The following is a 22,801-nucleotide window of genomic DNA, read 5'->3' as shown; positions in this document are numbered from 1 at the left end:
TAAGTGAAAAAAAAAGAAGAAGAAAAGATGACTTAAAGCATTAGCATATACGACTCCTGTACAGCCCACATGCTTTATCAACTTCTTGAAACATCATATTTTTGTGGGCTTCGGGTTCAATCCTATTAGGCCCATTATGAGCCACGAGTAGGGTTTCTGAGAGGCCCTATACAAAACCAAACCCTTTCTTCTCGCGACAATCGGCAAAGCGGCGGGGAGTGAAGCCAGACAGAGAGAGAGAGAGAGAGAGAGGGAGTTGAGCTTGTGGAGAAGATGGTGGCTTACAGAGTAAGTGTTTGAATTTTAATTATGTTTTCATTTGAAATCGCATGCATGTGTACGCCTACACAACTACGTGTACTGTTACGGCTTTGTTTGCTCGTACGAAAATGACGATGACGACTGTGGTTCCTGTGTGCAGTTCCATCAGTACCAGGTGGTCGGAAGAGCTCTCCCGACGGAGACCGATGAGCACCCTAAGATCTACCGCATGAAGCTCTGGGCCACAAACGAGGTCCGTGCCAAGTCCAAATTCTGGTAAATCCGCTGATCAATACTTAATATCTGTGAGCATGTTTCTATATATGTTGCTTCATCTTTTTGTTTAATCTATTGCTATTCTGTGTAACCAGGTATTTTTTGAGGAAGCTGAAGAAGGTGAAAAAGGCCAATGGTCAGATCCTAGCTATCAATGAGGTATTCATATACTTAGATTTGGATACTGTGGCCATCTACTATCCAAATTATTAGATTGAAATATGATGTTTTGTAGTTATTAATGTAGAAAAGTTATTAGTAGCTTGTTAGTTTTCATATGTTGAAGCTGATTTATTGAAATTTGCTTTGTTTTCTATCTCCCTAGATCAGTAGATTGTCTCATTAAGTATTCCATTGTGCACATACTAGTCTGTATTTTAGGATGGAGCTGCCTGTTACCTTTCCACCTACTCCTGAAGTCTTCTGTTGTTGAACATATTTTTGTGCTACTAGCTTCTTGTTACTTATTCACTATGCAAGTCTGTTTCCCTGAATTTTAAATCAATAAATGTGTTTTGGTCATAAAATGAAAAAAAAAAAAAACTAAAGAATCTTATCATTTCTTAAATTTGATTTTCATGCTTCAAACAGTTTTGTTACTCTCTATGAGAGAAGAATGCTTGCTATGATCTGTCTACATACCTGGTGATTCATATCCTGTTCTTGTGTGCTCACTCTATATATTTGTTTATGTTTAGATCTTTGAGAAGAATCCTACTAAGATCAACAATTATGGTGTATGGTTGAGGTATCAAAGCAGAACTGGATACCATAATATGTACAAGGAGTTCCGTGATACAACCTTGAATGGTGCTGTAGAGCATATGTACAACGAGATGGCGTCTCGTCACAGGGTGCGTCATCACTGCATCCAAATCATCAAGACAGCTACTATCCCAGCCAAGCTCTGCAAGAGAGAGAGCACCAAGCAGTTCCACAACTCCAAGATCAAGTTCCCCTTGGTGTTCAAGAAAGTGAGGCCACCAAGCAGGAAGCTTAAGACCACCTACAAGGCATCCAGACCCAACCTCTTTGTGTAACTTGTTTGGCCTGCATGATAATCAATTTCCTACTTTCAGCAATTTTGGTGAATTAGTCTTTTTCTTTAGACACTGTTTTGAGGAACATAGTGAAAATTTAAATTTACCATTTTGATTAGTGAGTGTTTGCTTTATATGAATGAATCTGTTTTTATCTTGCTATGTTACTTTTCATGTCTGTTAATGCGCTCAAACATTACTTAATTCGCACAAAACATGTTTGCGCTGGAACAACACAAAGGAACCGAAAGCCAACAATGTAAAGGAGCAGGTGATTACTAAATTGGGGCATTTTAAGTAGAGTGGATTGCAAAATTGACAAGATTGATCAATGCAATTAAATAAAAAGATACACTTCTAGTACATAAATGTATAGACTAATCAATTTTAACCTAGCTTATACGGGATAATTTAACCTAGGATGGATGCTCCTTTATCATTGTATTGTGGTTCTTTTCTTCTGTGTCAGACTCATTCCCCTCCTAGGGCTCCAGCTTTAGAGCTTCTCTCCTCTTAGCCAGCCTCCTCTCTGTCTTTGGATGAGCTCCAACTCTCTAAGTCTTTCTTCCTCTTTCCGCTGAAGTTCTAGAGCTTCTCTTCTTTGAGCCTCTTCTACTCTCCTACGGTTCTCCTCAAGCATTTTGTCCAGTTCATCTCTCTCTTTCCTTGCTTGCTCCTGTTTAATGATATTTTAGAACCACAGCAGTGCCAATAAGAAACAGTAAACACCACTATTGACTTTCAAAGAGAGTGGAAGAGCAATGCTTATGACCAAAGAGAATTTATGAAAGGAATAGATATATATTCAGAATAATCATTTGGAGTTTGGACTACTAACAAAGATTATGGGCTTATGGTTCTAGAGCATCGCGTAATAAGAACACCATTGTTGAAACTTTGAGAGAGAAAGGTTTCAGTAGTCATGCTATGCATTGATTGAAAGGACACAAGACACACTTGGTATAGATGAGAATTAGAGGGAAGAGGAAGTGTTTTAACTAAGAGAAACTTGATAATAATGACAAGTGATTAACAGAGTTATATAACTTCCAGGCCATGAGGTGCTTACTTCTTTTAGCCTTGCCTCATTAAGAGCAGCTTCTTTTTCTTTTTGAAGTTGAGCTTCAACATCTTCAAATAGTTTTCTCTGACCTTCTTCCACTCGTTTCTCTATTTCTTGTTTAACTTCATCAGAAGCCAACTTTTCCTCAACCCTTCTCCTTATTTCTTCCTCCAATCTCTTTGCAGTCTCCTCTTCTAATTGCTTAAGCTCTGCCTCTTGTTGAAGTCTATAACAATTCATGTTGTGAGATATAGATACTACAAAGCTACACTTGCAAAGCAATACAAACAATAAAATGGCTTGGTAGTTAAAGGAGTGAAGAGACAACAAAACCCACTGCAATACAAGCAAAAATGATCTTATATGAAATATTTTCGGGGGCTCCAAACACCATTTAGATTTAACTGAGGATGGAAAACACGTCAGTGATGATTGAAATGCTCAAAAAACATAATTTCCCCAAAAGTCTACGCCAATTGATCACTTTATGCATTAGAATAAAAAGAAAAGAGAATGCAGGAAACTTTTCATAGCTTAAAGCAATCATGCTCTAATTCCAATGAATTGAAATATAGCATATGGCGGTAGGCAGGTACCTTTTCTTTTCTTCCTCCTCCTTTTTTAATTTTTCCGCAGCACTTTTACGCTCAGCTGATGCAATACTAGGACTACGAGACTTAGGTGAAGGAGAATCATAGGTACTTGGACTCCGTCGTCTCCTATGCCTTTTGGGTGTTGGAGAACGGCTTCTTCTATGTCTTGAAGCTGGTGAGCGACTTCTGCGATGGCGAGGTGTCCCTGAACGACTTCTTCGCCTGTGCAATACAAACAATGAAAATACAAGAGATAGATGATAGCAAAGTAAGAACAAATTGGTTGTGGTTTTTGTCACATCACATTATCTTAATAAACATGAAGAAAAGAAGTGGCTGTAATTCTTCATTTTTCATCAGACAACTTGGAAGCATTTGAATTTCCAGCGAGCTCAGCAAGTTAGCTATAACCCTAACCTCCCAGCAATCCATCTCCTTTCTATGCTCTTCCTACTCAGCATTTATTCAAAAGAACTAGACATTCTAACATTATTCAGAAAATTGAACTCCAGAGTCACTAAAACACATTCCAACAGTTAGACAGTCAAATGTTAAATCAATTCAAGACAGAGCAATTTGCAGTTAATCACGAAGTGAGTTGTATCATTTAGCTATGAAGTAGCAGTACTGTAGTACATTGCTGTATAAAACTGCTTAAAAAGTAAATAAATTAATTAAAATTCTTAGGATCATACCTGCTTGAGTAAGGTGAGCGGCTATGGTCCCGCCGGCTTCTATGGCTGCCGTGGCGGTGATTGACCGGCGACCGTGACCGAGAATATCTCCTCCTAGAGTACGACGGCGACCGAGATATACTCCTCCCCATTTTGGCGAGTATGCAAAATCTGCTCGTGTGCGTATAGGCGTGTACTAAACATCCGAGATTTGCGATTGTTAGAACATACTCCGTAGAACATAAAGGTAGTTAATTTGGGCTTTCTGTTATGATTTGGGCTCGGGTCATTCATGACCCATCATGTTACCAATGCGACTCGTAAGCCCATCAAACGCTAACATAAATCGCCCACAAATTATTCTGTGCACCCTGATCCTGCACACATTGCAATGCAGACCCTAGTCAATGGTATAACAATTCTAAATTGCCGGTTTAACTCCAGTAATGAACTGGTTGGAGAGTAATACTACACGACGAGTCAATAAGAAAATTCTCATTTTTTTACTCGATTATAATGCAGTATCTTTTTATAACTACTTTCTTACTTACTGAAGCACAAAAGTCAATTTCGCCTCCACGGGAGTGCAACTGGGTGCCACTAGACCATAAGGTCTTGGCAGAAAATTCTCACTTAATTGATAGAAAATCGAAATTGGATTCTTTCATTATTACATAAAACTGTCGCAAACAGAAACCTTTATTCTGACTTTACATATTAAATTAACATAAGACATCAATTCAAATGAAAAAACCAAAAACACCCTAACTGCACAAAGCAAAAATATGAATATATGCAAGTCATCATAGCATCATTCTACATTTCTACTGATTGTGATAATATTGACTGTGGGCTTCATTCTTGGAGGTGTAGTCATTTGGGCTGCTTCATAGTGCATGGACCTGTACATCTCTTGACAAGTTATTTCATCAATATATTACAAGAACAGCCGAGCTGGAACTTAACCATACAGCCGGATGCGCGTTTTAACGGGCTCCCGGCACAGGGGACATAGAGATATAGAGGCACCGCATTCCCTGCAAGTCTGATCCAAAGGTAACAATGTTAACTGTTAAACTGGCAGCGGGCTGGATATTTGGCAGTTATGTAAGGATCACTCTTTTATATTCCAATAACAACTGCAATTCATTTCTGGTTTAAGTTTTTTTTTTTAGTTCTTAGCTGAGTATAACGAGTAAAATTGCTTACCATATGACCACAACCAAAAGCCATGTCCTTGGGATTTGTCAAGCAGATGGGGCAAACCTTTTGTTTAGACACAAAAACATAAATAAGTACATTGCATCTATAGAACCAAAACTGAAAAGTGGGATTAACATTAACGCGTACTTGTTCTGCTGCAGCAACGGGGTCTGCTGGTCCAAAGCTTGTTGCATGTGGCAATGATTTGACAGCATTATCATGGTCAATTACTTCACGCGGAGGAGGAAGTGGCCTTGTCCGAGGACCTCTTTTGTTTCTAAAACAGTAAGTTTTGAAACAGTAAATATTTTGAGCGAGTATTTGTTGCAAGATGATACCTGAAAAAGAAAAGGTCTTACTCCGTGCATTGAATGCTTTGGGTGAGTCTGTACTGAAATGGAATTTCCATAAGTGCAGCAAGCGCAAAGGCTGCTTCCTTCTTTCCCATATCTGTGTGCTCAGACATAATTGATGTGAAGTTGACAAACTGCAAGATAGTACGTACGCGAAATTACATGGAAAGAAGATTTTGTTGGCAGTTCCATGTTACCCCAACCAAAATGTTCTGGCCACAAAGATGTGGAAAAAGAAAAAAAGCAAGAAACAACACTGCTTTGGGCTACTTCAACTTCACAAGCAGAGAGCCATAAGAGATTCTACAATCTTTATCTTTGGTAGAAAGTGGTACCTGGAAATTATCAAATCGCCGCTGAGGAATGTAATCATCAAATTGACGCATTTCATCCCATGGTCCATCTCCCACACCAACCAGAATTATTGAAAGAGGATATTCACTATATACATTATATTAAGTCAAACAGATAGATGCCATAAATAAACTTCACAAGAAAATCCGAAGTTTAAAATATATATATATATATTATAGGAAAAAAGGTTTTACCTTGCAGCAACTATAGAATCAACAGTAGACTGTTCTTGTGGACTAAGCCTACCAGGTGGTGTATCACTGCTCCGGGTTACCTGATCCAAAAATTAAGAAATTAATTAAAACAGGGCAAGGGCATATAAGTTCAGAATGCATATATATATATATATATATATATATATATATATATANAAGAAAATTCTCATTTTTTTACTCGATTATAATGCAGTATCTTTTTATAACTACTTTCTTACTTACTGAAGCACAAAAGTCAATTTCGCCTCCACGGGAGTGCAACTGGGTGCCACTAGACCATAAGGTCTTGGCAGAAAATTCTCACTTAATTGATAGAAAATCGAAATTGGATTCTTTCATTATTACATAAAACTGTCGCAAACAGAAACCTTTATTCTGACTTTACATATTAAATTAACATAAGACATCAATTCAAATGAAAAAACCAAAAACACCCTAACTGCACAAAGCAAAAATATGAATATATGCAAGTCATCATAGCATCATTCTACATTTCTACTGATTGTGATAATATTGACTGTGGGCTTCATTCTTGGAGGTGTAGTCATTTGGGCTGCTTCATAGTGCATGGACCTGTACATCTCTTGACAAGTTATTTCATCAATATATTACAAGAACAGCCGAGCTGGAACTTAACCATACAGCCGGATGCGCGTTTTAACGGGCTCCCGGCACAGGGGACATAGAGATATAGAGGCACCGCATTCCCTGCAAGTCTGATCCAAAGGTAACAATGTTAACTGTTAAACTGGCAGCGGGCTGGATATTTGGCAGTTATGTAAGGATCACTCTTTTATATTCCAATAACAACTGCAATTCATTTCTGGTTTAAGTTTTTTTTTTTAGTTCTTAGCTGAGTATAACGAGTAAAATTGCTTACCATATGACCACAACCAAAAGCCATGTCCTTGGGATTTGTCAAGCAGATGGGGCAAACCTTTTGTTTAGACACAAAAACATAAATAAGTACATTGCATCTATAGAACCAAAACTGAAAAGTGGGATTAACATTAACGCGTACTTGTTCTGCTGCAGCAACGGGGTCTGCTGGTCCAAAGCTTGTTGCATGTGGCAATGATTTGACAGCATTATCATGGTCAATTACTTCACGCGGAGGAGGAAGTGGCCTTGTCCGAGGACCTCTTTTGTTTCTAAAACAGTAAGTTTTGAAACAGTAAATATTTTGAGCGAGTATTTGTTGCAAGATGATACCTGAAAAAGAAAAGGTCTTACTCCGTGCATTGAATGCTTTGGGTGAGTCTGTACTGAAATGGAATTTCCATAAGTGCAGCAAGCGCAAAGGCTGCTTCCTTCTTTCCCATATCTGTGTGCTCAGACATAATTGATGTGAAGTTGACAAACTGCAAGATAGTACGTACGCGAAATTACATGGAAAGAAGATTTTGTTGGCAGTTCCATGTTACCCCAACCAAAATGTTCTGGCCACAAAGATGTGGAAAAAGAAAAAAAGCAAGAAACAACACTGCTTTGGGCTACTTCAACTTCACAAGCAGAGAGCCATAAGAGATTCTACAATCTTTATCTTTGGTAGAAAGTGGTACCTGGAAATTATCAAATCGCCGCTGAGGAATGTAATCATCAAATTGACGCATTTCATCCCATGGTCCATCTCCCACACCAACCAGAATTATTGAAAGAGGATATTCACTATATACATTATATTAAGTCAAACAGATAGATGCCATAAATAAACTTCACAAGAAAATCCGAAGTTTAAAATATATATATATATATTATAGGAAAAAAGGTTTTACCTTGCAGCAACTATAGAATCAACAGTAGACTGTTCTTGTGGACTAAGCCTACCAGGTGGTGTATCACTGCTCCGGGTTACCTGATCCAAAAATTAAGAAATTAATTAAAACAGGGCAAGGGCATATAAGTTCAGAATGCATATATATATATATATATATATATATATATATATATATATATATATATATATATCAAAAGGAAGGAAAACAAACCTGTCCATCTGCAATAATGATGAGGACATGGTACTGCCCGTTGTGTGCTTCAACTATATCAATAGCAGCATTGATTATAGGGGCAAATGAAGTTGGGCCTTCAAGTTGAGCAAATGAACAAGGATCAAAGAACTATCAGTCAATTTTATAACTTTGAATAGGATTGAACTCGAAGAACCAATAGATAGGACAATTATATGAGGCTCCCCATGCTAACAGATATAAATAACTAGAAGAAAGCATTACAAAATTTGGTTCTCCGGAAAGAGATATTTTAAGCATTTAACTGCAAAAATGGAGCTGATACTCTGATGACATATAGATCATTCCTAAACACCCCAATCCGGCTATCCATCCCTATCCATTTCCAATTTTCATTCAATACGGGCTCCCTATGGATTAAGTATGCCTATGGATAATCATTGAGAGATAGTAAATTCCTTTATTAAAGTTTATCTCACATGCTTTTGCTCCATCAATGTGGTGGGCAGAGAAAATACCTTTTAGTCTTTAACAGAATTTTTAATATAAGTGAACTTCTTATATCAGGACTTTTATAGAAAACTATCATGTATGATGCATCTGTCTAATGAGTTGTTATAAATAGCATAAATATGTAAACTTGGATAGGTTCTACAGCATGGTAGCAGCTAAGCATAATACAAATTAGAATGCAGAGAAAAGGCTAGCGTGATATTTATTTACTGTTCACTGTTTCAGTCAGCAACCTTTAATGTACAAGGGACACACTCATATACTTTTAGGATTTAAGAGATGCAATTATAACTGTCTATTTGCCACATTAAGTCAACAAGTGAAAAAGAAGTGTTGCAAACCTGCCAGCTTTATGTAAGGAACAATTTCTCTATAACGTGCAAGAGCTTCCTCGAATCCATTACAAGGTCGATGGTCGGGGAAAAAATTAAACACATGTTGATCATGTGTAGTGGCTGAAAAGGTGTTAAACAAAATCCTAGGTCAAGTCAAGAGACAGGGACATGTTCCAGACCAGGAACTTTGATAGCAAAGATAGGCAAAGGAATACTAACCATCACCAAATCCAAAACAAGGTATCAAACTGTCCTCGTCGAAAGGAGACAAAGTTCGCCCAACAATGGAGATGGCTTGCTCATATGGATTTGGTGTATTACCAATTGCATGGAGGCTTTTATGATTGAATGAATATTTGCCTACAGGCTTTAACTTGTCAAGAATTCTTCTCTATAAGTAAACCATGTTAGAAAATAATAATTATGAGGAACACAGGAATTTACCGGTCCACTCATTGCTTTTTGTAAAATCAATGCCAAGAATCAAATTTGATGATTCAAGGCCTGCTTCTCTCAATGCATTAATAACCTGAACAGTTAAGTAACCCAAATATTAATCTGCTTCAAAGTGCATATGAAATGTGCTCTGGAGTGGCAAAGAGCCACCCCGTGCTTAGTGATGCAGAAGCAAAAAGTGAATAAACCAAGAAAAAGAAAAGATGGAAAACCTACACAGTCATGTTATGTATCTTTTACCAAGACAGGGTGATCACAATGAAATCATTAAAACTGCTTAGATCATACAATTGAATGGTTACCCATGGTAGCAAATTAGGCATTTCACTTATGCTTTATGAGTTCAGGCTTTGTATACCCAAATAATCCCCTTTCTTTTTCAAGAGCAACCACTTTTAATTATGAAAACCACCATGAACGCACAGAAAGCATTCAGCAATTGTAAGAGCTAAGGTAAAATCAAGTTCACATATTGCAAGAATCTACCAATGTTCACTGCAATCAGAAATAAGCATTATAAGTCACTAATATAGAGCTTATTTGCTGCAACCAGTCTTTCTCTACACATATTTCCCATCTGTTCTTTTGCATTTCCCATACTTTTGATCAATCCCTCAGTAATGTTTGGACTACTCAACCAGTTTAAATGTTTAATGAAGTGAAACCAAAATCATAAAGAAAAAAATAAACCCCTTTCAAGATGGAACAGAAGAAGAGTTCCAATATGAAGAAGATATGACATAGCTTTATAAAATTTAGAAGGAGATAATCACATTCTATTAAGAAGAGAACCTGGTCCAAAGAGTTAAAGTTATCAGCTATGTAGGTGGCTTGCTGTTTCTTTTGATAATTGGTGTCAATTGAACTTCCAGCATATGATGGACCTTGAGCTTGATGGTTTGGGTCAACAGAATGTCCTGTGTATGTTGTAGATTGATATGGGTATCCAATACCCGCTTGATGGTTTGGGTCAACAGAATGTCCCGTGTATGTTGTAGATTGATATGGGTATCCAATACCCGCTTCGTTTCTCGGATATTCTGGGCGGGAGTCATCAAAGGTTGATTTATTGTTTCCCATTATGTATGTGTATCTTAGCCACTCTAACAATTAAAACTTTCTGCATAGACAACAGTGGACTCAGTTTGACTCTACCCAACAATTAAGGATTGATTTAACTATCTGCATAGAAACGCTTCTTCCTCCTAAAACAACTGAACACCAAATGGCATATGCTAGTAGTATGTTGCAGCAAAATTAATATAAAAAATTACAATCAATAAAACAAAATTTGAGGCCTCCATGTAATAAGCAGAACACCAAAAGCTAATTGAAGCTTTTTTTTTTTTTTTGCCCACACCAAATCCTGGCTATGGGCTCCCATGGATAGCCCTTTTTCTTCTACCTTTCTCAGAAGTATCAAACAACTAGTCTACTGTTCAATTATCCATCTATGGAGTTCGCTTTCTGTGGAAATATCCATCCACATACATAAACTAATATATATACGTATAAAGAAAGTCAGAAAGGGAGATGGGAGAGCTAACCTGATGGAATTGATGCAGAAAGTGGTAGAGCTTTGATAGCAGAAAGATTGAAGTGGATCTCCAGATAAAGGCAGAAAGTAAACTGATTTCATTTTGGTCATAAATCATAATGGTCTTTTATTATTATTAATTTTTTCCTTTTTTTTTTTTTTTTTTGGCTTGACAACTTGCAAAGTTGCAAGTGAGTTGAGTAGTTGGCTGACGTTTATGTGAGTTGGCTCCGTTACACCGCTTTTCCATTTTTAGGATGTCTACTACTGTCTCGCCGTTCCGTTTAAGTTTTGCATACAAATGCGTGTAGTAATAGGTTTTCGATTATTATGCTGTAAAGGTATCTGTTACGAGTAATATGCTCTATATGACCTTTTATTTTATTTTATTTTATTTTTTCAAAAGATTGAATCTTAAATTACGTGACTCAATGACTTGCTACCAAAATTCAAGCATTGTTCTCTTCTCTTAAATACTATCTACTGAATCAGTAAGTTAAGTCCATAGAGGGAGCTTTGATTTTTATTTTAGAACGAGAGAAAGTTGTAATTATTCTTTTGAGAATATGCACTATTAAATTTCACTTATGTGTTAGATATAAATATGTTAAAAATTAAACATGAAACTTTTTTTTTTTTAATAAATTTTCAAGTTGTATAATTTGATTATAAGGTGTTTGATATAAGCCATTATTACTATAGATAAACAAAAGTTAAATATCAAGTCGAAAAAGGATTGATATTCAATTTTGTGTTTTACTCGGTTGGTCATCCACACACGATTTTGTGGGCTATTTACATAATAATGCAGTTACGATATCGTATTTTTCGTATTGCCTGTGAATTTCTCTTAACTCAAAAAAATAGTTCAATATAAATGATAAAATTATCTCTAATTGAAAGCACACATCTAGAGGTGGCTATAAGTTTCTTTTGTCATATAAAAAATATCTCTAATTGAATCGATAACAAATTTTTATTTTCAATCATTTGTAGATTATAGGTTTTAAAAAATGATTATTATGTAGTGGCTAAACTTAAAGAATGCGTACCAAAATGAATGCAAAAAGCTTTGAGGTTTATACCAATTGTTCTCGTTGCACTTGGTACAACTCCAAGATTTCTTTAATTTGTATTGGTGGAATAACTTTTTCCAATTATTATAATACAAGCTAAGGTATAAATTTATAGAATATTATCATTAAAGCTTAATTAATATTGGCATGGTTGGTTAGTTACTCTGAAAGACTGTATTCCGTATGCATGCACGACAGAAGAAATGCCTGCAATTGGCCACAGTCTGTAAAGCGATCCTCTGACAACCGGCGCCGGACTAACATCTTCCCGCAATAGAAATGGCATTGTCGTTTTCCTATACAATTCAATGTAAATTTCACGCGATGATGGTGGTCATTGCCGGTAGGATGTGCTTTACGCATGAGACCGCAGTAGCAGTGTACTAGTTGAACTCTGGCTTCCTAGCTACTATAAAGAGCAAGCGCAAATATTAGCCGGAATCGCACAAACGATATATCAAAATATGATCGTGATGATAACGGCATTTGCCTTCTTATCGCCATAATTTCTCTTCATCTTCCTCAGCTCCGTGAATCAGGTAAAGCGCCTCGAACTTCGCTTTCAATTTCCATTGTTTTCTCTTTTGTTCGGAGTAAATTTCTGAGTGTATCTATCTATATAGCAATCAGTGTTTATGTTCGTTTAGATTCACGACAAGCGCTCCAGGCAAGCTTTGATTGCAGGTATTTAATTTCTAGATACAATTCCATCTCTTTAGCTTGTTTCCGTCCCGTAAAACCCGCGTAATATAATTGTTGTTTCCATAAATTTTCAGCAAGCATTAAACAATGCACTTTTCATAGCTATTGTTAATTTTTTTATTACTACTATTGTTAGCGGATTGTTTTTGGGATTTCAGTTTTGTCAACAATTGGTGTACTGTTTTTCTGTTTTTGTGATCATTTAATGTAATTCTGGATGATTGTTGTAAACTTTACTGGTATTTTACTTTTTCCTACTTTAATTTGAATCCTTCTGCAAGCTAAGAGGAGTTTGCTTTTCTGTTTAGCTGTTTATAACGTTCATGCTTATGGGTTGTGAGGAGTATCAAACTATCAATTGCCAGAGCTTTTAAATGCTTGCATAGTCTTTTAAGGAATATATAACGTGCTTAACATTAAGTACCAATAGTAATAATAGTGTGCTTGACATTAAATGAATAAGCTCCACTGCTCCATAGATCATGAAAAGAGGCTGAAAAAATTAATCTAATTGTCTATATATTCTATATCTTTTAGGTGAAAACGGAAATTGGTGAAAAGGCATATTACATTTTCTGGAAGGAGAATGGCAATGGGGAAGTACACCAGGGTTGATGTTAGGAAACCATCTTCAAATTATTGTTCGACAGTAACAATAGTGATTTTTGTAGCCCTGTGCTTAGTTGGAGTGTGGATGTCAACTTCGTCGTCTGTTGTCCCTATACAAAAATTGCACATGCCTTCTCAGGAAATCCAGAGTGACTCAAAGGCACAAGTAAGTAGCAAAAATGAGTACAACAGTGGCAGCAATGAGAACAAGACTAGTCATGAGAATAGTTCGAGTGAGGTGGGGAAATCAAAACAGTTCGAGGATATTCACACTGATCTACCTGAAGAGGCATCTAAAGGGGATGTTGTAACTCAAAAGGAAAATAATCCTAGTATCCAAGAGACACAAAAACACACAGAACAAACCCAAGAAGGGGAGATAGAAGAGAAATCTGTAGTAGATAAAAACAATGAGTGGGCTGAGAAAAAAGAGGAAGAGAGCAATGAAAATGGAGAATTAATGGCAAGGGATAAAGAATCTGAAGCAGGAGAGAAGAATGAAAGTAAGTCCGGTGGAGAAGGCTTAGATGTGAATAACTCAAATGTTCGGGAAAAAGAAGAAACATCTGCTGAAGAAAAAGATGGTGATTACAAAAATGGTAAAATAGGGGAGAGAGGAGAGGATAAGATGGATCTGGAAGGAGAGATGAGTGAAAATGAGCCTGGTCAAGGAGAGAATAAAGAAGTCTCAAATATGAATAAACCTTATCCTGGTGATGCTGAAATAGAACATGAAGAAACAACTGGTGAAGCCAAAGGTGGCAATAAAATAGATAAGGTCAGGGACAAAAAGGATCTAGAAGGTTCTAGTGAGAAGAGGGCGTCTTATGAAAATTTCCCCTTTGTGTCTCTGTCTGAGCTTTTGAATGAAACTACCACACAAAATGGGGCATTTTCAACTCAAGCAACAGAATCAACAAATGTGAAGGAAGCACAAAAGTCTTCTGAATCAGATAAAGAAAGTGGGCACAGTTGGAAATTATGTAATGTCACTGCTGGCCCAGATTATATCCCCTGCCTCGATAATCTGGAAGCCATTAGGAACCTTAAAAGTACAAAGCATTATGAACACAGGGAGAGGCATTGTCCAGATGATCCTCCCACCTGTCTTGTTCCGCTTCCTCAAGGATATCAAACCCCAATTAAGTGGCCTACAAGTAGGGACAAGGTAGTGCACTGTTTTGCTAAGAATAGAGTTTCATTTTCATTGTCTTGATTACATGTGCTTGATGTTTGAATATTTTCTTCCTGTAGATATGGTATCATAATGTTCCTCACACCAAGCTTGCAAGGTTTAAAGCACGTCAAAATTGGGTTAAAGTTAGTGGTGAATATCTTACCTTCCCTGGTGGTGGAACCCAGTTTAAGCATGGTGCACTTCATTATATTGATTTTATACAACAGGTTAGCACCTACAATCATTCATTATCCTATGTGAACCAAATTTTGGGTTAAAGTCTTAGTGTGGTTGAATTGATGGGGCTGGTTACTTGAATCAAACTCTCATTTGAACAGAAGAGGGCAAAATGAGTGAAAATTCATTAAGGATTATTAATGTCTCCATTTGAATTGATTCAGAATCTTCTCATAGCTGTTAAAGCAAAGTATTGTGAGACTTATGTCAGTCTAATGGATGCAATTCCAATTGCCTCTTCCCTTCTTAATGGTTTGACTTAACTATACTTTGGATGAAGTTTTTCTTTTCTTCTTCTTTTTCCTCTTAAGGTCAGAGCTTAGATTTAGGAAAATATTTGTTTCTGTAGGTGGAAAGCATTAGTTATTAAATTCTTAATATCCTTCTTACCATCTTGCAATATTTTGATGCTTACCTGGATGATTGCATTACTGTTGCAGACTCTGCCTGAAATTGCTTGGGGAACACGTACACGTGTTGTATTAGATGTTGGGTGTGGGGTTGCCAGCTTTGGAGGCTATCTTTTTGAGAGAGATGTGTTGACTATGTCATTAGCACCCAATGATGAACATGAAGCTCAGGTTCAGTTAGCACTTGAAAGGGGTATTCCTGCTATATCTGCTGTCATGGGTACAAAGAGGCTTCCCTTCCCTGGTAGGGTCTTTGATATAGTCCATTGTGCTCGGTGCAGGGTTCCCTGGCATATTGAAGGTATTCAATTTTATATTCTATATTCCTGCTGTCCATTTTTTGAAGGTAATGTTAGAATAAATGCAAAGTCAACCTTGTTCATCTTGTCTGTTATGTGCTAGGTATAAGGTAAACCATTTTCTCCTTTTCATGAATTTCTGTAATTTGAAATGTTTATTCATATTCATTGAATACACATTCTTCTGTATAGATCTCTTCTTCAATTCCATGAAAATGCTTGATATTTTATATGTGCTACATAGGCGGGGCACTTCTATTGGAGCTGAACCGTCTGCTCCGCCCTGGTGGTTACTTTGTGTGGTCTGCCACTCCTGTCTACCAGAAGCGTCGGGATGATGTTGAGATCTGGGAAGGTAGATCAAACCTAACGTGGACCGATTGTATGCTTTGTTATCCAAATGATAATAACTATATTCATCCACTGTTTTGAATTTTTTGGGATTATTGGCAGCCATGAAGAAATTAACCAAGTCAATGTGCTGGGAATTACTTACAACTAAAAAGGATAGAAGAAATCGAGCAGGAGTTGCCATATTTCAGAAGCCTACTTCAAATGAGTGCTATGAGCAAAGATCACGATATGATCCTCCACTCTGCCAAGAATCTGATGATCCGGATGCAGCCTGGTACTATTTCTTCTACTGAAGATAGGGACTTTTTTTTCCCCTTGAATCTTTTTGCTGGCTTGGCAGCTCTGCCATCAATAACTGATGCTGATATCTTGTCATTTTAGAATCTGCAATCCATTTGCTAATTTGTGTCAGATTTGGATTCCATTATAATCTCTATCCATCTATATATCTTCTAAATCATCTGCTCAGGAATGTGCCTTTACAAGCTTGCATGCACAAAGTTCCCACTGCTTCATTAGAACGAGGGTCTCGGTGGCCCGAAATGTGGCCAGATAGGTTGAAAAAACCACCGTATTGGTTACTGAGTTCCCAGACAGGTGTGTATGGGAAACCTGCAGCATCCGATTTTATTGTAGATTACCAGCATTGGAAAAGAGTTGTGACCAAGTCATATTTGGATGGAATTGGAATAAACTGGTCGGCTGTGCGGAATGCCATGGACATGCGTGCCATCTATGGGGGGTAAGCAGACAATTTCCTATTCTATGTAGTATTCTGCAAGCATAATGAAAAGGGTAATCACAATGCCATTTCTATGAATGACAAACTTCCCTCTTGAATTCGACAGAGTATAGTTAAAGATTGGGGTGATTTTAATAGTAAATAGTAAGATCAATGGTTTATTTCTTTGAACTATGAGATACCAGTTGCTGTCCTAAGGTTTGATGAGTTGTAGTCTTGTTTATTACAGCACATGTGTATATATAATCTTCTATATATTTAGTGCCCGTACCCTTCATTAGCTTTTTTAATCTTGATTTAATTTTTGCTCAGATTTGCAGCTGCTCTGAGAGAGTTGAATGTATGGGTTATGAACATTGTTTCTATAGATGCTCCTGATACACTGCCTATAATATACGAGAGAGGTCTTTTTGGAATTTATCACGACTGGTGCGAATCATTCAGCACTTATCCCAGATCTTATGATCTTCTCCATGCCGATCATCTCTTCTCCAATATTAAAACAAAGTGTGTATCAAATAATACATTTCATCTTTGGCATTCTGTCTGCTGTGACCTAATAGTCCTGTGGCATTAAAAACTTGCAGGTGTAGCTTACCAGCATTGGTCGCTGAAGTGGATCGGATTTTGAGGCCAGACGGGAAACTCATAGTTCGTGATAACGTGAAGACTATAAGTGAACTTGAAAACATGTTCCAGTCCATGCATTATGAAATTCGTGTGACATACTCTAAGGACAATGAAGGATTGCTTTGCGTGGTGAAGACACTGTGGCGGCCCAAGGAAGCGGAGACGCTCACTTATGCCATTGCCTAAAGCAATACTTACTACCTGTGCCTTCATCCATTATATTGTATTTGTGTTTGGTAATTAAATCTGGTCACTATTTATTATTTAGCGCTTTCCCTAGTAGGTTGGTTACGGAGGTTGTGCTTTGTGTATGTAAACATTATAGGAAGTACAAGTTGTTATAGACATTCTGTCGTCGACAAATTTTGAGGCTCAAAATGATGGTTGATGTAAATGTTGTTTCAAATTTTCATTGAAATTTTTGGTTTGGTTTGGCATTCCAACATCTTATTGCTCGAATATGGCATGCTTCGTTCTCCATATTTATATTAAGGTGTTTTGATACATTAATATTGATTTTATAACTTTATTGACTAAGTAGGATGATTGTGTAAATACAAAGTGTAAATCAAAATTATTCAATCAAAACTTTTGTCCATCACTCTACTTAAAATAAAGTAAACAAAAAAAAAGTTGGCTTGATGATAAAATAATAGTTTAGCACGGTTAAAATTAATTTATAAATTCTATTTTTTGAAATTTTAGATAGTGTTATAATAATAATGATAATAGAAAAAGGAGTGTTTTTAGAATGAAAGAGATTAAATATTGAATGTTAGTTGGTGTGTATATATCTAAATGTTCTTATATACTGATACAAGTATGGTTGGGAACGAGTCTGGGGGTATAAAACGGAGAGGATTGGTGAAAGCTGGTGGTATTCCCATTTCCATGCCTACTTTTATGCTCCTAACGCCATATACCCTCACCCATTATAACACCAAATTAACTTCATCCACTCACTCACCACTCTCTAGTCTCTCCTTCGATTCATCCATGGAAGATGACGAAAGGCATGGAAACGCCCCAAATGTGGGCCTTAGAGCGAGTCCCGAAAGTAGCACATGTTCCAAAAACAACAACAACATCAACAACAAGGAACAGGATAGGTTTCTCCCCATCGCCAACGTTGGACGGATCATGAAAAAGGCCGTCCCCGCCAACGGCAAAATCTCCAAAGACGCTAAGGAGACCGTCCAGGAATGCGTGTCGGAGTTCATCAGTTTCGTCACCGGCGAAGCCTCTGACAAGTGCCAGCGCGAGAAGCGGAAGACTATCAACGGCGACGATATCCTCTGGGCCATCACCACTCTCGGCTTCGAGGACTACGTCAATCCCCTCAAACTCTACCTCAACAAGTACAGAGAGCTGGAAGGTGAGAAGCAGCTTAACGTCCCGAAACAACAACAGCAACCACAACAGAACGTCGTCGTTGATCATCAGAATCCGCTAAATCTGGGCGCTGTCTATAACCCCTGCGGCAGTAATGTATATACATCTTCTAATAACTCGCCTGCCGGCCTTCTCTCCCACCATCCCTCCTACGTTTCCTCATCGGATCATCATCTTCAACCTTTCCTTAATTTGCCTTTCCCCACCCATCAGAATGCCATTCAGGCGCAGTTCACTAAACAAGAACACATTGACTCCGTTGGTCATTGGCAATAATAAAAGTTGTAAATGGCCTACTCCCTTTCACATTTTCTTTTGCTTCTTCTTTTTTTGTTGGTTTTTTTTTCTTAAACTTTCCCCATATTTAATGAGATGAATATAGAATGATGCATAGTTTTTGATTATGTACCATACCATACTGTGCTTGTAGCCATACACGTACATATAATATATTTTACGCCAAGCTTATTAATACAATACAAATCAAAATTCAAACTTCTAGTTTTTAAATTGAATTAAGTTTCACAATGCTAAAAATGTAGCATATATATTCGGATCGGATCGGATCACGGGTCCATTCCCGAATAGTCCCAACTTTCAAGTGTATACTGTTGGGCTTTGGTTGGCCCAGCAGGCAACCACGTAGCTTTAGAGCATTAGAGTCCTTTACTTGTGTTTAATGGCTTCGTATCTGTCCTCATTCTCTTCTCTTCTCTCCCCCGATTCACACAAGTACGGTACGCCACTAGAGGTTCGTCTTTTTTCTTTTAACAGCTGATTTCCGTTTTTTATTTTTGAGTAAAAACTTAACTTATGCCGAGATGGATAGCCAGGCCCAGGCATTGAAATGGTGATGGATGTGCTTTTACTTGCTGTAAGTTTCTGCATTTTTTTTAGTTTATTCTGTCGTTTCGCCAATCACTCCACTACAAGTTGTTGATAGCAATTAAGGGCGGGCCTAGGGATTTAGCGATTAGGTAAGAGGAAGAAACATGTCTGAGTTGTCTAACTTGATTTAGAATTAGATGATGAAATGAAATGGCTAGGCTAGTAACTTTCTTTTGGAAATTGGATGACAATTTGGCTGAAATAGAATGAATGAATGGATGAGAAAAGGGAATAGAAGGTGAAGAGGTAACTAGGTGGGAGCTTTAATAGGACTGGAAGTTGTTCTGGAAATGAAGATGGAGGGAGCATAGCTAGCCAAAAAGATGATGGAAAATAGTTCCTCTGTTAAGACTGTTACTATGTTAATTCCAAAAGTTAAAGACCTCTAGCTGATATATTATGAGAACACTGAAATAGATATTTGCTAAAACAAGAAAGAATGGAATTCAAACCCCAAATATGGAGGCTGTTATAATATAAAATATGGATTCGGATGGTTTGGACGGACACGTACAAAGAGGTAAAGGTAAACAAGGAATGAAATGCGCAATACAATAAATATTCAAATATTTGATTGTGTGGCTGAATAGAGAATGTTTCCTAAGATGACTCTAAAAATATAGACACTTATTATAGATTGAAAGATTGCATTATTATAGAGTAGGAAGGTCCCTAAGTATGTTTATCCTACATTGTCTCGTTACTGAAATCTTCTAATGTTAAGATAGTATACTTAATATCAGGCTTGTAATATGGCTAGATGAGTCTTAATTCCTTGAATCTATTCCTCTCTCTCACTCTGTTTCAATCTCTAAAAGAGCAAAGTGGTAAAGGAGATATATTTTTGCTGGCCTTTAGTTGGCAGGGATGCATGTATCAGTAGTTCAGTACAACCATTCTGCAGCATTTGAAATTTGATTTTTTTTGAAAATGCTTCTTAAGATTGAAGTCTAATCAGAACTCAAAGGGCACAAGGATTTCTGCTGTGCTACAACATTTGTGACAACTTATCATTTTTCTCTTTGCCTCTAAGTTAGTAAGTTATGACATTTATTGTTTCATATATTATTTCTATTAGCAAAGCACCTCAAAAGTTTCAACCCAGCAGAAATGAAGTAGTGCATGCAATAGCAAAGTATTCTACTTAAACGAGGGAAACAGCAAAATTCAAAAGGCATACAATGGAAGATTCATAGCTGTAGCATTTATCTTTGTAACAGAACTGGAAATAAAGCCCAAAGGGTTCATAATTTTATAATCTACGTGAAAAGAAAACTTGGAACTTGGAGTTGGAGGCTAACACATGACAACTGTTTCATCCCTAGTTATGTGATTATCTTCCCTGCTAGACATTTTCTTTTTATTTATCATATGTTACTAGTTATTGTTGTTTTCAAGTCTGTAGATTTGTGTTGTTAGTTTATATGATTACTTTCTAGTTTTTATTAAAAAAAAAAATTGCTTATATGATTTCTATATGATCCTTTCTGGATTTAAAGATCTGTTTTTTTTACTACCAAATTTCTTAAGTTCTGACTTCAGGTCTTCTGTTTCTTCCACATCAGTACAACGGGGGATCTCTTTACAGTCCAAAAAACTTTTGGCATAGCCTTAAAAGATTCAAGCAGAGATGCACTTAGAATTTGTGGTCTTCATGCGACTATTTAAAAGTGAAGGACCTGTGTTCTCTTATCCTTTAATTCACCTGTTCCATTAGAAGATCATTTCATCATCTAACAAAAATGTCTGCTCAAATCAGCAATGTACACCTAACTGCTCCAATGCTGCCGTAAGTATCAATCATATGGCCAATAAAAATTTTTAATGCTCAACTTCTAATATTGATGGATCGAGGAAATTTATCCCAAAGTGTTGATTTCATTAGGGAAAGCATTCCACCTATGACTGATGAGGAATCAAGGAGAAGTGATTCCCTTTCATATCAAAGTGATGATGACAGTGTGGCAACTTGTCGAGTGTGCCAATGTGCTGAATCTGACAAAAGAGGAGATACTTCACTGGGATTTCTAGGTATCATCCCTCCATCAGGTGATGCACAGGTTCGAAATTGGGAGGTTAGGACCAATCGCATCGAAGAGAAAGATGGTGATTACTGTGCTACAACTGATCTGAAAGGATCTAAACTTGTTGAATTTGTTAGTCCAAGAGGGGAAGTTTTTGTCTGTAATGCTGATATTGAAATGGGTTCTGATCATAACCAGGACACATTAATTGAACTTGGATGTGCCTGTAAAAATGATCTTGCCCTAGTACACTATGCATGTGCACTGAAGTGGTTTGTCAACCATGGATCCACCACCTGCGAGATATGTGGATGCATAGCAAAACACATCAGAATTTTGGACATCAAGAAAGTTATAAGCTCTTTGAAAGAGCATAGTTTATTAAGGGAAAGGACTGCAAATGGAGAACATATTCCTTCACAGTTGCCAGAATATTCCAGTGTGGATCCTGATGCTGTTGCAACTATTCAAAGGCAAAGATTGAGTGAAATTTCATTGTGGTTCAATCCCCATAACAACACCACTGCTCCTTCGCAGGTTGTTAGTGAGCAACCTTCTATTGTTGCAGAGGAAGTTTTCCCAGCTGAAAACACTGCAACCAATTGGGCTTTAGAAGGTACTGGGGTACTTCTTGCCACAGGGCTGCTTACTGTTACTCTTGCTTGGCTCATTGCTCCTCGTGTTGGAAAGGTAGTCAAAAGTAGCTTTTCTCTTACTAGTTACTGTATTGATTTTTAAATCTTATTATTATTATTATTATTATTATGTGGCTTCATTTTTGAGTCTTGTTTTATCATTTTTCTGGTTACTGGTTTGTTTTCATGTAGTTTTCTTATCATATATTTTAAAATTTTTCCTGTTCTGCACATATTCATAATTGAAGATGCATCTCAAAACTTCTAATGATGATGGAACAATTGCCTGTGTTACCAGTTACTTTATTGGATGTAATCGAACATCTGAATTTACCATGGTGTTTTCTGAAGTTTAAATCTGCATATCTTTGTAGACTTGGTTCTGCATTATCCATGGTGGACCTCTTAATTCTTGATCCATCTTCAAACTGAAGTGAAGCAACTAGTTGTTGTGACAACTCCTTGTAAATGCACTGATGATTCTTTCTATCTGTAGAAAACTGCAAAAAGTGGTCTGCATATTCTGCTTGGAGGTGTTTGTGCTTTAACAGTGGTAGTCTTCTTCCGCTTTGTAAGTTTCCTGTTCTTAGCTGCCTTGCATCTGTATCAATTTGTTTTTATCTTGTATGGTTGTCTATTTCAAATCTACTTTTTGTTTCTTTTTTATTTACAAAAGCTAGATCATGGTGTTGTGCATGTGTATTCCACCTTTAATTTAAATTTAATAAGAGATTTGGTAAATGGAATGGCTGGACTAACTCCCCCCCCCCCCCCCCCCCCCCC

At 37.1% G+C, this 22,801-nt stretch overlaps 6 protein-coding genes across 12 annotated transcripts in view; 4 read left to right on the top strand and 2 right to left on the bottom strand.

Annotated features, from left to right (window-relative positions):
* Positions 1-138: 138 nt before the first annotated feature.
* On the top strand, positions 139-1,739 carry LOC115998486 (60S ribosomal protein L18a-like). The gene is made up of 4 exons (XM_031238071.1): positions 139-288; positions 422-537; positions 633-696; positions 1,236-1,739. Exons 1-4 carry the CDS (start codon positions 274-276, stop codon positions 1,575-1,577), a joined length of 537 nt encoding a protein of 178 aa, XP_031093931.1. The 5' UTR covers positions 139-273; the 3' UTR covers positions 1,578-1,739.
* Positions 1,740-1,852: 113 nt separating this feature from the next.
* On the bottom strand, positions 1,853-4,133 carry LOC115998485 (uncharacterized protein At1g10890-like). Its single transcript, XM_031238070.1, has 4 exons — positions 3,929-4,133; positions 3,237-3,455; positions 2,647-2,866; positions 1,853-2,253 (listed from the first exon to the last, which is right to left on the bottom strand). The coding sequence occupies exons 1-4, from the start codon at positions 4,057-4,059 to the stop codon at positions 2,074-2,076; spliced, it is 750 nt and encodes a 249-aa protein (XP_031093930.1). The 5' UTR covers positions 4,060-4,133; the 3' UTR covers positions 1,853-2,073.
* A 389-nt stretch (positions 4,134-4,522) lies between these two features.
* LOC115999627 (E3 ubiquitin-protein ligase RGLG3-like) lies at positions 4,523-10,996 on the bottom strand. The gene is made up of 19 exons (XM_031239468.1): positions 10,854-10,996; positions 10,099-10,426; positions 9,295-9,379; positions 9,070-9,210; positions 8,857-8,970; positions 8,021-8,118; positions 7,808-7,887; positions 7,595-7,700; positions 7,266-7,393; positions 7,054-7,183; positions 6,913-6,969; positions 6,670-6,748; positions 6,458-6,471; positions 6,012-6,091; positions 5,799-5,904; positions 5,470-5,597; positions 5,258-5,387; positions 5,117-5,173; positions 4,523-4,952 (listed from the first exon to the last, which is right to left on the bottom strand). Exons 2-19 carry the CDS (start codon positions 10,384-10,386, stop codon positions 4,869-4,871), a joined length of 1,905 nt encoding a protein of 634 aa, XP_031095328.1. The 5' UTR covers positions 10,387-10,426; positions 10,854-10,996; the 3' UTR covers positions 4,523-4,868.
* A 1,373-nt stretch (positions 10,997-12,369) lies between these two features.
* LOC115998549 (probable methyltransferase PMT26) lies at positions 12,370-17,538 on the top strand. Its single transcript, XM_031238142.1, has 10 exons — positions 12,370-12,458; positions 12,543-12,603; positions 13,159-14,398; positions 14,485-14,634; positions 15,085-15,355; positions 15,598-15,708; positions 15,807-15,981; positions 16,177-16,449; positions 16,762-16,956; positions 17,037-17,538. Exons 3-10 carry the CDS (start codon positions 13,208-13,210, stop codon positions 17,263-17,265), a joined length of 2,595 nt encoding a protein of 864 aa, XP_031094002.1. The 5' UTR covers positions 12,370-12,458; positions 12,543-12,603; positions 13,159-13,207; the 3' UTR covers positions 17,266-17,538.
* Positions 17,539-18,075: 537 nt separating this feature from the next.
* Positions 18,076-18,887, top strand: LOC116000354 (nuclear transcription factor Y subunit B-1-like). The gene has a single exon (XM_031240419.1). The coding sequence runs from the start codon at positions 18,076-18,078 to the stop codon at positions 18,745-18,747; it is 672 nt and encodes a 223-aa protein (XP_031096279.1). The 3' UTR covers positions 18,748-18,887.
* A 268-nt stretch (positions 18,888-19,155) lies between these two features.
* Positions 19,156-22,801, top strand: part of LOC115998050 — a 5,198-nt gene continuing 1,552 nt past the window's right edge. Inside the window, exons 1-5 of one of the 7 annotated variants that reach the window (XM_031237507.1) lie at positions 19,189-19,222; positions 19,305-19,345; positions 20,925-21,148; positions 21,245-22,073; positions 22,515-22,589. In XM_031237507.1, the coding sequence (XP_031093367.1) occupies positions 21,102-21,148; positions 21,245-22,073; positions 22,515-22,589 (951 nt within the window). In that variant the 5' untranslated portion in view covers positions 19,189-19,222; positions 19,305-19,345; positions 20,925-21,101. The other 6 variants (XM_031237504.1, XM_031237505.1, XM_031237508.1 and 3 more) reach the window with 6 other exon arrangements.

The sequence above is a fragment of the Ipomoea triloba genome, chromosome 12, assembly GCF_003576645.1.
Source record: "Ipomoea triloba cultivar NCNSP0323 chromosome 12, ASM357664v1".
Lineage (NCBI taxonomy): Eukaryota > Viridiplantae > Streptophyta > Magnoliopsida > Solanales > Convolvulaceae > Ipomoea > Ipomoea triloba.
This window is presented reverse-complemented; position numbering and strand designations above follow the sequence as displayed.